Raw genomic sequence first — 17861 nt, forward strand, 5'->3', positions numbered from 1 at the left:
GGGGCCTGTATGTGCAGTGCATGTGTGTTTGTGCATGTTGCTGCTGATACGCTTCCCTTCATGACTCTGAATTGCTCTGCAGGGATTGTTTTTAGTGGATGTTGCCAGTGTTGTTTCCATGCTAATCCACTGTGCCCATGTTCACACACCCAAAATCCTTGCTTAGTATTCTGCCGAGGGAAGCGTTACATCCCCACAAGTCTGACTCAAGGTCCTATACGCTGTTCATAAACAGAGGGCGATTTGTTCATATTTAACAAGACGGATGACAGGTATGTACCTTTTTTTGTTGTCCCACAGCTCCACCTGTCACAGGATGCACTGAATAATTTATGCCGATGAAATCCACTCTCTGCCTTTTGATCTGGCAAAGGCCGGAAGCATTGAAATTATGGGCGATTTATTTAATGAAAGATTTCAGGAGCTGACACGGGGTTGGACCCACACCGGTGTTTGATGGTTGACACTGATGTGGGTGGACTTAAGCTGCTGACTGCTGGTATTTTGAGATGAAAGTGCTTTCAAAGAAATGCACATTTTTAATTCAGGAAATCGGCACTCTGTTAGAAGGTGTGTGTCTATAACCCCAGCATTTCCCCTCATTGTCTCCAAACATCGTCATTTCTTTTATTCTTACTTTATCATGAAATAAATGTATCAGCCTTTATTTTTTGTGCGTCTACAGCTCTGCAGTGCAAATGCCCGAATGTTGCACCACAAATGGATCCACAGGTAAATTAGCTGAGAATATGAGCACAGCAACAAACCATTAATAGCTCAGCAGACCACGATTTACCAAACGGGCAGTTAAAGCAGACGGTAAAGCAATCACAGGCAGGCAGTAAGCAGTTTTTGAGATTTTTCTTGAGGATAGAAACAGGTTTAAGGATTGCAAAAGCAGAGAGGACTGTTTATTTCTCCAGCACAACAACAAGTGGAGGGGGGCTTTGATTCGACTTGATCCTCCTGTGATGTGTAGTGAAAGTATAAGGATCGGTGGCCTGTGGGGAACAACAGGACATGTCCTGGTGGCCAGAGGGCTGTTTTGGCCTGTGATGAACTGTCAGCTTGAGCACTGATATTATAGGTAAACAGGAGTGAGTCGGCAATTATCTGCATACTTGTCTACACCGTGGACAAGTCACCTGCTGAAAAAGGAAGGTGGAGGAGAGGGAGGTTGTTGCTGCATCTGAAAATAAGTGCTAGGTAAGGACCAGGCCAGGCAAATATATGCACAGTTATAGCCCGGGCACAATTTAGTGAATACATATCCATGTGTTCATAAAATATTTTATCATCTGTCCTTCATATTAACGAAATAATCTGAAATTTTAAGTAGAAGAAGAATGTGAAGAAAATAACTTGAGTATGTTGCAGACACACTCGCTGGACACTTCACTGAGTTGACACTTCATTGAACTGTTGTAATTCTTCAAAGGATAGATTAAGCATGAAGACATTTGGTTCATGCTCATATGATGGGGAATCTCGAAGTTCATACAGTACTGTTATCAATGCACACGCACTTTGTCGGCCACTAACAGTCACACTCCGGTGAAACCGTCAGGGCGACTTGGGGTTCAAAGTCCTGGTTAAAGATACTTCAGCATGTGGACTGCAAGAGCCAGGGAACAATCCACCCACCTTCACCCAAGGAGTTAGCCTCACTTCCTGTTCTTAGATGATAGGAGTGGCACCTGGTGTGGTCTTCTGCTGCTGCAGTCCATCTGCTTCAAGGTTTGAATAAAATAATAATAAAAAGCAGACCATCCTGTCTGGAACCAACAATAATGATGCATTCAAAGTCTCTTAAATCACCTCCTTCATTCTGATGCCGTTTGATCAGGAGGTCATGCACTGAGGTGCTGTCATGTGATTGGCTGATTTGAAATCTATTTCAACAAGTGGCTGAACATGTGTACCTAATAAAGTGGCCGGTGAGCGTATATTTAATGCAACCAATTGATTTTGTTCAGGTCAGCTCCTCAATCACGTACATTTCATGTATTGCCTCCACTCAGTATTCACCTGTACGCACCTCTGTCCTCAGGTATGTTTTTTATTGGTTTTTTTTAGTTTTTTGCTTGAAATCAGCATCATTATCCCAGACATGAGTCTAGTGTTTATTTCCCCTAAATATCTCCAATGTATTGTGAAGATTTCCTTAATGCTTGAATAAAAAGAGATTCAGTTGAATATCACCTCAATACCTTGTGTGCAAGTGTAATTAATAAGCAAAAGTGTCAAGTTGAAGTTGACTTTTAAATTGTTTTTACTAGCTGTCCCAATAATCATTGTCTTGCCACGACCATGAAGTCAGAAGGAGCTTTAAAAATGGATAAGAGGGATGGGACAATGAAAATCTGACACAGCAGCAGTTGCTGCAGGTGGCTTGGCTGTACAGAGTGGCTTCAGACAGCAGTCACATCTGTCTCTGCTGAGAATGTCCATCATGTGTACTGTAAAAGTTTGTGTTTAATCAATAGTGGCAGGTGAACCTCTCCATAGCAAGCTAGCTAGTTAACGCCAGCTATTAATGAAAACCAGAAACAATTAAGTTAAGATCATAAAATAGTCAAAACACTACTTCATATAACAATTACAAATTTACCAAGCACGCCGTCTCCTATTAATTACTGTATGTAATCTGATGTCAGTCACAGGTAGGTGTCCAGTAATCATTTGATCCAGTAATTTGGGAAGTGATGTTTGAATAATTAAAAACGAAAAAGATATTTGTATTGAAAAGAATTTTTATTGTCCTTTACACTCTTTGAGACTACATTTTTTTGTTTACAAAAAAAAAAATCCTTTAAAAAAAGAAGAAAAACAAAAACTGGCAGGGTCGATTTTTCAGATTTCAACTGATTCAGATGAACCACAAGAGCCAGCTGGCCGGCCTCTCATTTCATCACTCCTTCCCATCTTATATTATTTATTAAAAACAAGCCTGTAGTCCTCTAATATACATGAGAGACTAACACATAATCCCGCATACATATATCACGATTAGAGATGAAATGCTTCAGAAGTGCTGGTGAATTCTCAGATTTTAAGGATTTCATCATAAAAAGATGCCCCCACAAACTGCATCTAAAAGATGGATGTATCCACCATGACATCATGTCACGAAGCCTCAAGCTGGTTTTCACCATCTTGGTGTTGAAACAAGTGGGGGAGCTTCTGCCCAGGATTTCAGACAGTACATATACTCTATTAATCCTCATCTGCCTTTATTACAGAGCATAATTTACAAAATTTTATGAAATATGACCTAAAACCAGCGTTTGAGTCCAGACTCGCCTCCTGCTGGTCATTAAAAAGACTGCAGACTTCTATTTTCTTACCTTGAAGCCATTTTTTTTGTTGTCCTCTGCTGTGCAGTGCAACTCGAGCACTTGGAGCATTACTGCTGACGCACCACATTAACACAACATTAGACTTGAATCTAAAGGCAGGCTCATCATGTACAGTATAACGCACAGTCAAGTTACACAACCCTCTTTAAACCAAAACCTAATCAACTCATTTTCGCTCATATTTTCTCCTCACAGGTGTTTCAGGACTTTTTTTTTTTACCTGCGTGACTTCTCATGTGGGAGGTTAGGCTCCCCGCCTGACTGAAACTTTCCCCACATTTCTCACAAACGTACGGCTTCTCGCCTGTGTGGACTCTCATGTGGACCTTCAAGGAAGTGGTGTAAGCGAAGTCCTTCTGGCATATTTGGCATGAGTACGGCTTCTCGCCCGTGTGAATCCTCGTGTGACTTGTCAACCTGGAAAGGCGAATGAACCTCTTCCCGCAGGTGTTACAGACGTGAGGCTTCTCGTCCGTGTGTGTCCTCGTGTGCCTTTTAAGCTTTGAGGCGTTGACAAATCTATTCCCGCAGGTGGTGCAGAGGTAAGGCCTCTCACCCGTGTGGGTTCTCATGTGGCAGAGAAAGCTGTTGCTGTGGGCAAAACGTTTGCCGCAGGTTTTGCAAGAATGCCGCTTCTCGCCGGTGTGTATGGCCGTGTGCCTCCTGAACGCCGACGGGTCGTTAAACCTTTTTCCGCAGGTGATGCAGAGGTACGGCTTTTCCCCCGTGTGCGTTCTCATGTGCAGCCGCAGCTTATCGTTTCTTCTGAACGTTTTGCCGCACTTCTCACAGAAGTACGGCCTCTCATCCGTGTGGACTTTCATGTGGAGCTTGAAGGAAGCGCTGTAGTTGAAAACCTTCCCACATGTCATGCAGGAATACGGCTCATCGTCTGCGTGGATTCGTAGGTGATTTTTAAGCGTTGATTCATGTTCAAATGTCTCCGCGCAGGAGCTGCAGGAGTAAAGCTTCCCATCTATATTATTATTAGCAGTACCACAAAGTTCTTTTATTTGTAAACTATTCCTGCAGACTTGTGTGTTTTCATCTGTGTTGTTACAGACTTTCTTTGGTTTTGGCTCCGTTTTTAAGGGCATTCCTGAGTTTTCACATTTGACTCCTTCCTGTTCTCGACTCTCAGGTACAAAACAGGACAGAAGCTCGGCACTGCCCTCACAAACAGGAGTCACCATGAAGGCATCACTTTCCTGCTTTAGCACAAGCTGCTCTCCTTCCTCACTAATGCACAGCTCCTCCTGCTCCTCTTTAATCAGTGATGGTTTCTGATCCTCCGGATCCAGACTGGCGTTCTTCTCCTGGATAGAGATTTCCTCTTCCTTCTTTGTACAGATACAGCGTTGGTCTACAGGGACAAAGGGACACGAGGCAAAACGTGAGCAGATCGTTAGTTGGGATGTGACGGTGTGGAGAGACATTTGCCCTCCCCTCCCCGAACAAACACAAAGAAAAAATGCAGGTATAGAGAAGAACCCAGGTGTCCCAGTTTTCCGCTGGGACTTGAACTCAGCTTGCACCAGTGGATCCTTGCGCATCCACTGGTGCACCTGTACTTAAGGTTTTGCAAGTGAGCGAGGGGGATGTTACATGTAGTTTTACACTCTCTGTAGGAAGGTTTGGAAAGACAAAATGATCCGATGTGTCACGATGAACTTAAAAGGTTAGTGCATCAGTGACTGTTATTTATATAATATTGTTATTCATTGTAAAATAGTTTTAGGCGTTGTCAAAATGCTTCATATGTGTGTGGATTAGAGTGTGCATTTGCAAATCTTACTGTGTGCTTGTGGATCACACTATACCCATCTACAAACCCTTGTGAGGCAGTGGAAGCGATCTTAGTTCCTTCCAACAAACATGCCAACACGGGAGGTGGTGAGGAGGGGATAAAAGAAAAGAAACAATGGGTAATATAATAAGATGTAATATAATTTTATATTTAGGGCCACCATAAATAAATGGTGCAGTGTGAGGGGTATAGACACAGTGAGGGTGTTCAAAGAGTCCTCCTCCTCCTGTGCAGGTTGCACCTGTGCATCCTTGCTTATTGCTCCTCCAGCAGTCTCTTTTCTCCTCTGTCCTCCTGATACATTTCCTTCAACATTACTTCTTGCCATTAACTTCCGGGTCACAGCCAGAGGGACGGAGGAGACGAGGAGGCGCATATTAGAGAAAAGCCTCAGGTGAAGTAAAGATAATGTGTTACTCAAGGCTAACAACAGGGGTGCTGTCAAATAGTTCGTTTTGCTTAGCTTGCTTGGCTAATAATGAGAGCTGTTTGCATTCTCTAAATATTAAGGAAAGGCGCTTCACTGCTTCTTTTATTGCCTCCTTTAGCAGAGGAGACTCTGGACACCACTGAAAGAATAACACCTGCTTCTTCTCGAGGTTTCGCCTTCACATAAATTTATATAACCTCTAAATCCAGATAATGAGCTGTATTAAAATAATCAAAGTGTATGGAAGCTATAGTTTTATAGGTTTGCATTAGCAATATCTGCTGCTGCACTGCAGCATTTAGAGTTATGCTGGCAATACAATATAGAAGCTGTATTGCCAGCATATGCCACCACAGACACCCTGAAAAGGCTAAGTGATGGATGAAGGGAATATTTCAGTCACAGAACAACTTTGAAAATGTGGAAAGGAAAGAAAAATATATTTACTGCCTTTTATGAGCCACATGTGCCATGTTCTTTAACATTCACGTGTTTATATGTTTTTGTCATATTGCGTTTCTGTTTGAAAACATGCTTATTTTGTAGTCCATGTTGCGGACATTGTAGTTTCAACACTGAAGAACACTGTTGACGAGTCTAGTGTAAGTGCGATCTGATCCTCTGAGCGCTGCACTTCTCCTTTCTTAAGACTTTTTCTATTCTTCCTAACACATTTCCATTAAGCAAGTGGCTTTCCAGGAATTAGCCAAAAAATTGTAGACTTCTCAACCACACATAGTGTTCTTCCTGGTTAAAAAAAAAAAAGGGTCAGGGTCCACGCCCCTTCATGCGTAAGTAGATAACATAACATGCATCAGTTACAGTTAGTGACAGCTGTCACTGTGCAAGCACGTATGCTATTACAAGCAAAACACTTCTTAGTAATACACTAAGCATAACTATGATATGACCGTTGTAGAGAATGCAATGCGGGTAAGCCTATATTATTCATAACGGGCTTGACAAGATTAGTTCTCACAGTTTCTGTTTGACGGAAGGCCAAAGCCTCAAGCTAGGCAACTCAATCATCTAATAAAGCTAAAAACAGTTAGACAAGTTCCCTTTTTCATCAACATTTTACCATATATGGTAGTTTGTTTCGACCCTCACATCTTCCAGGTGTTTCCTATTGACTTACAATTTTCTTAACTCCTCTTTCGTCACTTGTTGCTGGGCAGGGCACAAATGCAATTTCAAGCTAAACGGAAGTCTGGAAGCATAGGGGCCATTCAATTTTGCCCATCTCCAATTTTTAAAATCTGATGGTCCACAATTTCCCCCTCACACACTGAAATCTGAGAAAATGTTTGAACATGTATATGTCAACAACTTTTCAAAATAAAAGCCTGAAGCTCTCTCTCACCATTAAACTGTCCCAATTTTAAACCATAAAATTTTCAGGTAAATGAGAGGAGGTTGAACAGAACATTATACTATAATATATTAATATTATGCTTTAAAGTTGCACTAATTCTAATGGGTCAGATGTTGAACTGTCTGGCAACAGGATAACATAAAGTGCAATTAAAGACAGACTCTATAGCGATGTGTCTAATATTTCATTTATTATTTTCTAACAGAGCCTAAGAGTGGGTTAAAGTTTTGGCTGTGTGTCTCCAAAAGTTGATTCTGTTCATCTGGACGTAGATGAACAGAATCAACTTTTGGAGATTTACTTACCTGGATGATTGAGAATGCATCAAGACGTTTTGGCTGTGTGGTTTTATTTCATAAAAGTTATATTTCTCTTTAAAAAAACATTATATTGACTCCTAGTAGAAGAATGAGCCCCTGTAAAAGCTCACTTTTTCCTAACTCCAGCACTCACACCAAACTCCATTCAAAAAACACGTGTTTTTAATTTTCTGCAGTCAGCCCTCTCTGTGTCCACATTCCGACATAAACGAAACGTTTCTTGTCTTAAACCAGGTGACATGTTGCTGAAACACACCTGCTGCCGTGCTGTATGTTACACACCTATTCTGTGCAGCTTTATTTCGGGGTTCCGGATGGTTTCAAGGAGTCTGCGCTGATGCTCCACTTCTGTCTCGCACTGCTCCATTTTACTTTCAAACTCTGTGAAGATTCCCTCAAATGCTCCATCCAGCCTCACGCCAATGACGCTCCTCCACCCACCAACTGAAGACATTGCTGCTGCAACAATTTGCCACACTCATCGGCTACACAGCCATCCGCAACAAGGTCAATAACAGGCTAACGCTACTGTCACTACCCGATCCGTACCGGAAACCCGATCGGTACCCCGCATGCGCAAATCTTACGTCACTTCCTCTCTTTGCCAACATTGCGACATTTTTTTTTATTAAACTTTATTTACAAACAACAGTATAACATACAAGGCACCATCATTAATCCGATTATGTTACATCCTCGGTTGAGCATTATAGCAAAACAAACAAACAAACAAAACGAACAAAAAAACCAAAAACAACAACAATAAGCACAAAGTTAAAAGAGTTAGCACAAAAAGAAAGAACAGTCATTGAAGGATTCGAACCAAAGGCAAAAACTAACGTGCAAAAAAAGGGCAGTCGTGATTATAAAATAGGGAGTTGTTTTTTTTTAACATAGGTTAAACTCTTTAAATAAAACAACAAGTTTATGGGCTTTCTTGTTATTCACAAGTTTCAGCGATTTAGCCCAGAGTCTAAAGTCATTCAGCCATCTGTTTATACATGGTTTAGCTTTAAAGTATCTGCATTTGTGAATAAAAAATTTTCCCATTAACAAAATCGTCCTAATCAACAGGTCAAAATCTGCATTCTCAGCAAGTATTCCAAATTTTATTACTGTCACCGTCAAATGTGGTAACTGAATTCTCCTGGACTGTAGCCAGCTCCACATGTCAGTCCAGAAGGAGTGCACTGATTCACAGTTGAAAAACAAGTGATCCAGACTTTCAATATCATTTTCACAAAATGTGCAGGCGTTCACATCTAAATTAAATTTCCGTCTTAAGAATTCATTGGTTGGATAAACCTCATTAATGATTTTAAAGTGAACCTTTTTTACTTTAGGGGAAAGAGGAAGTGAAATATTTTTTTTTCTTATCGCCTTAACCTCCATGGTCTCAAATTCTTTAAGGATATAATTTCTTTTAACCGGATTAGGGCAAATTTCGTTTATCAAAATATTCCTGATCACTTTGTTTGTAAACCTGCTGTCACCAAATTCAACTCCAGCTATGCAGAGCTGCCTCGGTCCAGGAGAAATTTTAGAGTGCACAATATCTTCTTTTATCATTGATCTCAAAGGGACTGGAATGGCTTTCACTAGGGATTTATATCTCTTAACAGTACATCTTACATCAAATTTCTCACAAAACGTCTCATGTTTTAATAAGATCCCATTATCATCCATAAAATGAGCTACAGCCCAAATCCCTTTAGATCTCCATTCATCCACGTACACAGATTTCCTACACAAACGGATATACCTGTTGTTCCATATAGGGGTATTGTGAGGAGTAAAGTTATGTTTGTAGATTAATTTCCAGTAGAGAAGGACCTGCTGATGGAAAGCTGAGAGTTTAACAGGTAATGAACTGCAATCAAAGTCACAACGTAACAAAAAGTCTATTCCAACGGATCGGGTATTGACAATACGGTTAGCGCCCAGTTAGCTCCTTGCATTTCTCAGCAGCTCTGCCTCCTTTTCGACTACCGGGACATTTAAACAATGGATACTTCCGTGTACAAACAAATTCATGCTTTTCTCCTCAACAGAGAGCGTTCCCCGATTGAACAACAGCGCCGTAAAATAAGAAGAATGGCGCCTAATTACAGAGTTAATAATACAGACTTTGTAATATCTCACGTGTAGATTAATCAGCCAGATGAAGTGTTTATCAATCAATCAATCAATCAATCAATCTTTATTTATAAAGCACTTTTCATACAAAAAATGTAGCACAAAGTGCTTTACATAGTTAAAAGCAGCCCACCCGACCCTCCAACTCACTCCCCACACTCTCATTAACATAAATGATGTGAATACACACATATCCCCCCCCCCCCCCCACACCCACACACCCACACACACACACCACACACGCACACTTAAAGAGTAAAAATTGGGCTGGGTTCACATGAGCCAAGTGAGGAAACACTATAACAGGGAGCCGTCTGCACCGAGAGCCGGTCACAGACCGCAGCCTCCAGGCTGGGCACACAGCAGGAGGGAGGCCAAGGAGCCCCCCAGCCAGGCTGAGAGGACCCCCAGAGCCCCAGCAGCCACGGTCGATCACAGCCCCGGTGCAGAGAGCCCCCTCCGAGGAAACACTGGAGATATGCCACAATAGGCTATATACAGGGTAAAATGTTCTTAAAAACATGTACGTTCTCTGCGGCCCTGAGCTCCTCCGGCAGGCTGTTCCACAGACGAGGACCATACCACTGAAAAGCTGCCTCTCCGTGAGTATGTGTCCTGACTTTAGGGACAATCAAAAGGCCAGTACCAGAGGACCTCAGGGTCCGCGAGGGTTCATATGGTAAAAGCAGATCTGAGAGATAAGAAGGCCCAAGACCATTAAGACATTTAAAAACCAATAAAAGAAGTTTAAAATCGATCCTGAAACACACGGGGAGCGAATGCAGCGATTCTAAAACCGGTGTAATGTGGGCCCGCCCTCTGGTCTTCGTCAGCACACGAGCTGCCGAGTTTTGCAAAAGTTGTAAAGTTGAAATATTCTTCTTAGGAAGACCAGAGAGCAGGACATTACAGTAATCAATGCGACTGGTAATAAAAGCATGCATCAGCATCTCCGTGTTGGCCCGAGAGAGAATAGGGCGGACTCTGGCTATATTTTTTAGATGATAAAATTCAATTTTGGTTACATGTTTAATATGTGGGATAAAACCAAGCTCAGAGTCAAAAATAACACCCAGGTTTTTCACTTGTAGCGAAGGACATAGTGAAAATGCCTCTAATTTAGACAAGAGTTTCTCTCTCTGAGCCTCAGGACCGACGATTAAAACTTCAGTTTTGTCCTGGTTAAGCTGTAAAAAGTTTTCTGCCATCCAAGATCTTATATCTAAAATACAGTTAAAAAGGGCATCCACTGGTCTGGTGTCATCAGGAGACACAGAGATGTACAGTTGCGTGTCATCAGCGTAACTGTGAAAGTTCACTCCATGCCTCCTGATGACACCGCCGAGAGGGAGCATATACAAATTAAAAAGTACAGGGCCTAAAACCGACCCTTGAGGCACACCACATGTCATTTTATGGATCTTAGAGGAGCATGTATCCATACTCACCATAAAAGTTCTGTCAGAGAGATAGGAAGTGAACCAGTTATGTACAGCACCAGAGAGGCCCACCATGTGTTTCAGTCTGTTTAAAAGAATAGCGTGGTCTACTGTATCAAAGGCTGCGCTTAGATCCAGTAGCACCAGGACTGAGAGCTTTTGGGCGTCCCAGTTACATCTAAGATCATTTAAAACCTTTAGGAGAGCAGTCTCTGTGCTGTGGTTCACCCTAAATCCAGACTGGAATATCTCCAGGATCTGTCTATCATTTAGAAAATCATTAATCTGAGTAAAAACAAGTTTTTCTAAGATTTTACTTAAAAATGGTAAGTTGGATACAGGTCTGTAGTTATTAAAATCATTACAATCCAAATTGCTCTTCTTCAGAAGGGGTCTCACCACCGCCTTTTTAAAGGCAGCAGGGAAGACACCCAACTGAAGAGAGCAATTCATCATGTATAAAAGCTCAGCCTCAAAAATCCATAAAGTGTTTTAAAGAGTGAAGAAGGGATTGGATCTAAAAGACATGTGGTGGGTCTCACTGTGGAGAAAACTTTCTGAAAGTTCTCAGCATTAACCAGGACAAAGCTGTCCAGTGTCTCCTCAGGTACAATCGAGCCCTCAGATGTGTTTACAAACATATCGCGATTAGATAAAATATCAGATCTGATGGCGCTGATTTTTCCCCTGAAGTGGTCTGCAAACTGCTCACAGAGTGAGTCTGTGGGGGTTCTTTGGGAGCTGTTAAAATCAGGGTTAAATAAATGATCTATGGTGGAAAAGAGGACCTTGGGATTATTTTTGTTATTACTGATTATTTTGACGAAGTATGAATTTCTTGAATTCCTTAATGTATTATTGTACACTTTAAGTTGCTCGCAAAATATTTGATGGTTGATAGTATTTTTATTTTTCCTCCACCTCCTTTCTGCTGCCCTGCAATTTCTTTTGAGTTTTTTGACTTCTTCGTTTCTCCAGGGTGATACGTGTTTTACGTTAATCTTTTTGGTGGTGAGTGGAGCAACGGAGTCAAGGCTTTTCTTCAGTTTGCTGTTAAAATGATTAAAAATCAAATCACAGGGTGCAGGTAAAATCACAGGGGGGCATTCGTCTAAAACCCTGGTAAAATTTGCAGCCACTTCAGAGGTTAGATAGCGCCTCCTCACAGTTCGCACCGAGGTCTCCCGCTGAATAAAACCGGTGATGTTAAAAAACACACAGTAGTGGTCAGAGACAGCCAAGTCAACAACAGAGGACACACTGGTGGACAGCCCATGGGTGATGACCAGGTCCAGAGTGTGTCCTCTGTTGTGAGTCGGCTGCGTGACATGCTGGGTAAAATCCAAACAGTGAAGAATGTTTAAGAATTCTTTTGATGCAGGGTCAGAAGGATTATCTATGTGCAGGTTAAAATCACCGGTTAAAATTATCATATTATATTTTGAATGTATGTTTGTTAAAAATTCTGAGAATTCCTTGATAAAAGCAGCACTGTCTTTAGGTGGTCTATAAATTGTGACAGATAAAACTGGAGGGCTGCTGAAAATAATAGCGTGGAATTCAAAAGTGGTAAAATGATCAAATAAAATTTGTTTGGAGGTGAGTGTGTTGTTGGCTAAAGATGCAGTCCCACCACCTCTCTCACCACTTCTAATAGAAAAAGAGAAATTAAAATTTGGTGGGGAGGCCTCAGTGAGAACAACTGGTGCATCCGAGCCCAGCCATGTTTCAGTTAAAAATAAACAGTCAAGTTTATTATCTAAAATTAAATCATTAATAATAAAAGACTTGTTCAACAGAGAGCGGACATTTAAAAGTGCCATACTGATTGAGACTGGTGGATTTTTGACAATAGAGTTGAATGGATGTTGATATTTTTGAAGAGGCCGGAGGTTATTAATGTTTTTGGAGTTACTTGATTTATGATAATTCTGTTGCTCTCTGTTTGTGATTATGACGGGTATTGTGTTGACTGTGGGAGAGAGAGGTCCGAGTCCAGAGTTTTGTGTATTACTGTTAAAAGTGGAACAAATATAGGAGCTGGGACCAGGGGAACATCAGTCAGTGGCAGACAGATCAGCAGGTAATGTCAATTTGGGGTAGTGACAGGGCGGTGTGCGGGAGTGCTGTACGCCAAATGCCAAATTGGCGGACAGCAAACGGCGTCCCCAGGCGTTGAGGTGGAGCCCGTCTGCCCCAAAAAGATGCCTCCTCTCCCAGTAGGCATCAAAATTGTTAATAAAACCCACGCCGTGGGAGACACAGGTGGAGGAAAGCCAGGTGTTAAGGCTGAGCAGCCGGCTGAAACGGCCTATCCCTCTGCCACAGGTGGGGGTGGGCCCGGAGATAAAAGCACTCACCTGCAACTGACCAAGGAGGCTGAAGAGTTGGAGCAAGTCCAACTTCAGCAGCTCAGATTGCTGTTTGGGGATGTCATTGGTGCCGATGTGGATGATGAGCCGGTTAACCTGTGGGTGGGATGCCAGAATGTTGGGAATTCTGTCCACTATGTCAACAACAGTGGCTCCCGGGAATGACAGCGTGAGCGCCCCCCTCATCCGCACGTTCCTGACGATGGAATCCCCGAGGACCAGCGTGGAGAGAGGAGGTGCCACCGGGGGCTGTTGGCCATCTGAGACGCCCGCGCCGCAGCACCGGGGGTGTTCAGATGGAGATGCGCCAGCCGGACTGCGTGAGTGACTCCCAGGTAGCCGCGCCGCGGGTCCTCTTCTCCGAGGAGCCCGGGTAAAGCACAGCTCTCCGCGGTGAGTTTGCACCACAGCGTCGGGTTGCCCACCGCGGCTCCGGGGGCGTAGTGGTGGAGATGGCGCAGACCTCAGCGACACAGCGGGGTGGCGAGGGCTAGCGGTCAGAGGAGGAAAGTCCACAGGATCCAGGACATTGAATTTATTCTCCAGTACTACCACGCCGGAGGGGTGAGGGTGCGAGAGACGGATCCTCCTGCCCCCTCTGCAGCCACCACGTGTCTCAACCACGGTCCATGGCGCTGGTTGGAGTGGAGTGGAGCTGACCAGAGCCTTGGATCTGGCCCCTAGCTGAAACCAGGAGTTCTCGTCCTTGGCAGAAGCACCAGCGACGAAAGTTGAGAGCCTGTGTTGACTGTTGCCGGGATCTTGGGACACAGCAGCTGGATGGTGCACTGTGTCGGCTAGCTCAGCGCTAGTTTACTGACAATTGACAGTGATAGTGGACATCATCATCACTATTCCAATCAATCTTCTCCACACAGACAAGCATAAACACACTCGACTATCACTAAATCAAATTTAACACACGTTTGTAATGGGGCTAATTCAGTTTACAATAGGGTTCATTCGCTCGGTCAGCAGGGAGCAGTATCCTCTTACACTGGGGAGTAAACTGCCATTAAACAAACAGAAGGCAAAGGAGCTTGCAAAGAAAAGCGTCTGGGCTTCTTTAAGTTGCTTGAAGACGTTTCACCTCTCATCCGAGAAGCTTCTTCAATTCTAAGGTCAAATGGTGGGGAGTCCCAGATTTAAACCTAGTGGGAGTATCCCCCCAAAGAGGGACAAAAGGACCCCCTGATGATCCTCTAATCGCCTGAGCCAAGGTGTGAAAATGGGTGTGGGTCCCAATCAGCCAGGGTTTCGGGTGAGCTCATTGTGAAACCTGGCCGCACCTTATCATGCGATTTCCTGAGGTCAGATGGCCCAGGATGTGAGTGGGCGTTAAGGCGTCTGGGGAGGGAACTCAAAACTGGATTATAGATGGCAGACAGTTGGTGTCGTAAACCACCGCCTCTGTTCAAAGATGGTCGCTCACAGTATAATCTTTGTAGAGATTGCCATAATTGTTGTACATTTCTGTGCAAAAAAAAACAAAACAAAAAAAAACAACAACTTTTAAACCCGGGGGTTACTCCCACTAGGTTTATATCTGGGACTCCCCACCATTTGACCTCAGAATTGAAGAAGCTTCTCGGATGAGAGGTGAAACGTCTTCAAGCAACTTAAAGAAGTCCAGACGCTTTTCTTTGCAAGCTCCTTTGACTACGATAACCTGGATGACTGAGAACCTTCACAGACAAATGAACATAAGAATAAGAAAACCCCTGCACATGCGCGGTACAGATCGGGTAGACCCGATTTGTACGGTCCGACTTTGCACATGCGCAGTAAGGATCGGGGAGTCCTGATCCGTAACTATCTTTTTATTTTTCGTTTTTGTCTACATTATATTGAAATGCTTCATTATTGGAAACATTTTAAGAGATACTTATTATTCTTTACATCTTAACAGATACTCTGACCCGTAACTATCGTAAAACGCTTCGACCGGAAGTAGACACCTTTCGCGCATGCGGGGTACCGATCGGGTTTCCGGTATGGATCGGGTAGGGACACGGCTAGTTTCTTTTTTCTTTTTTTTATTTGCACAGAAATGTACAACAATTATGGCAATCTCTACAAAGATTATATTTTCCCAACATGAAATAGTATCAGAACAGGCTGAATTCCAACATATAGAAGATAGATAATAAACAGGAAGTACAAACAACAACAAATAAATAAATAAAAACAAACCCCAAACAGAATCAAAGCAACAAAAAAAAAAGCAAAAAAAAAGACGTTCTACCTTAGGGGTTTTCTAGCAGATCTAGTTCAATAATCATATGATTCAGATCCAGAGCTTGTTTTTTGTCCATAAATGTAACAGATGAGAGGAAGAGGCAGAGTTCCTTGTGAAAAGTAAAAAAGGACGGCTTTGTTTTCAGAAAACGACATTTGTGAATGAAGAATTTGCCCATAATAATTATTACATTTAGAACATTTTCAAGCTTCTTTTCTTTTCTTAGAGAACCAAAGATAATATCATTTTTAGAAAATTCAAGTAAGTTTGGAATCTTTGGAAAGAGCCAGTAGTGCACATCGTTCCACGGGGCTTTACAGAATATACAATTATAAAATAAATGTATTTTTCTGATCTCTTTCTTTTGATCACCAGAGAACAGATGTGAGATGGAATTTGGATTGGATCTATAAGGGAAAAAAACATTAGTAAATAATTCCCTAATTTGGGAGTTTTTTAGACTGTTAGCTGTAATGTTATACCCATTTACCAAGAGTTCAGGGAGGTCAGGGGATCTATAGTCAGGGTTTTGAAAAAGATTATATGCTGTACATAGAATGTTTTGAGGGATAGCCTTAGTAATTTTTTGAAATTCTTTGTTATTTATTTGCAGATTATAATTGGTGTTGAAATCTTCTAATAGAATTTTACCTCTATCATTTAACAAATGCATCACTGACCAGATGCCCTTATCGTACCATTTTTTTTTATAAAGATTGATTTGACAGTTCCATACGGGAGTGTTGTGTGGGCTATAGTTATGTTTGTATATTAATTTCCAGTATAATAAAACTTGCTGGTGAAAGGAAGAGAGCTTTATGGGGAGTTTTTTTTATGTCAAAATCACATCTAAGTAAAAGATTAATTCTGCCTAGATCTGAGAATATTTTGCTTGGAATGTGAAACCAAAGGCTATTTTGACTTCTTAAAAATGACCTAAGCCAATTTATTTTTAGGGTGCCATTTAAGCTGTCAAATTCAATAGCTTGCAAACCTCCATCTTCAAAATGTTTGACTAAATTACCTTGCCTAATATAGTGGGTTTTGTGTTTCCATATAAAATCAAAGTTTAGCTGGTTAATAGATTTGATTGCTGATTTAGGCACTCCTACCGCATAGGATATACTAGCCTGGAGATACTTTCCATTTTGGTGAGAAAAATTCTACCCAAAATCGATAAGTCTCTGAGCCCGGTTATTTAAATGAGTTCTACAAATTTGGATTTTCTCCCAAATATTAAGGTAATCTAAATCAGTCTTATTCTTGGTTATATACACACCCAAATATTTGACAGTGGATTTAACAGGAATATTAAAAGTGTTAGAAATAGTACAATCATTTAAGGGTAAGATCTCACATTTGTTTAAATTTAGATTTAACCCTGAAGCTTTTGAGAAAGTTTCAATAATCTGCAGAATTTTGGGGATTTCATTCAGGTTATTTAGGAAAATAGTTGTATCATCGGCTAACTGGCTGAAGGGACACAGCTAGTGACACGCCCAGCGGTTTCAATTTACTTCCGCCGGATGTCGGTGGATGTCCGGAAGTATGTAGGTGGAGTTTAATTTTTTCTGTTATTATTTCCATCTATTTAGCATTAAAAAAAATACAGGCAATTGAATGCAATTAATAACATAACAGTTAAAAAATTTTTTTCAAACACATTAAATTAATTTAATAAGAAGGTTTAAGGCTTTGTAAATAAAGTTTAATTTGATTTTTGGTATAACAAGCGCTGGTGTATGAGTGAGATACTATAGGTACAAAAACGTTAATGTGTATAGTATAAAGTGCATTATAAGAGTTTCAAACTTTCTCCAGGTAGTAAATAATATTCATTTTCTGTATTTCAATCTTCTTCTTTTTTTTGTCACTTATCCAGGTCAAGATTATGGAGGCTAACTAGAGCAGACTTCCTGGTCAGCTCCTCTGATGGGGATACCAAGGATTTACCAAGCCAAGTGAGAGGCATAAACAGTCCAGTGTGTGACTGGGTCAGTTGGGCCTACCCAAAACACCTTACTTAGCAGACATCCAGGTAAGGTCCTAGTCAGTACCCAAGCCTCCTCAGCTGGCTCTTTTCAGTGAGTCACCTTTCTCCTCTGAGCCTCTCCTGAATGACATGATCTCAAATGATCCCAGGGGCTGTTTTCCCTGGTCTCCAGAGGCAAATTAGTCCCAGGTGTGTGGTCAGGCTACAAGTGATTCAAAGCAAGGAATGAAGTCACCTCACCTGGTGCAGGATTATCTGGTCCTTAGCCATGGAGCTTGGTTTGGCCTGGCCCCTCCTATGATACCACATAAGCTGGCTATAGAGACACTGAAGGTTACACATGTGACGCTTTCTATAGAAATCCAAAACAGCCAAAAAAATATCTTAGAAG

The 17861-nt window shown here is 41.8% G+C and overlaps 1 protein-coding gene across 1 annotated transcript; it reads right to left on the reverse strand.

Annotated features, from left to right (window-relative positions):
* Positions 1 to 3240: 3240 nt before the first annotated feature.
* On the reverse strand, positions 3241 to 7865 carry LOC120736101 (zinc finger protein 664-like). The gene is made up of 2 exons (XM_040036069.1): positions 7574 to 7865; positions 3241 to 4722 (listed from the first exon to the last, which is right to left on the reverse strand). The coding sequence occupies exons 1-2, from the start codon at positions 7743 to 7745 to the stop codon at positions 3560 to 3562; spliced, it is 1335 nt and encodes a 444-aa protein (XP_039892003.1). The 5' UTR covers positions 7746 to 7865; the 3' UTR covers positions 3241 to 3559.
* Between the last annotated feature and the right edge of the window lie 9996 nt (positions 7866 to 17861).

Source organism: Simochromis diagramma, unplaced genomic scaffold (assembly GCF_900408965.1).
Source record: "Simochromis diagramma unplaced genomic scaffold, fSimDia1.1 OVJJ01000816.1, whole genome shotgun sequence".
Classification (NCBI taxonomy): domain Eukaryota; kingdom Metazoa; phylum Chordata; class Actinopteri; order Cichliformes; family Cichlidae; genus Simochromis; species Simochromis diagramma.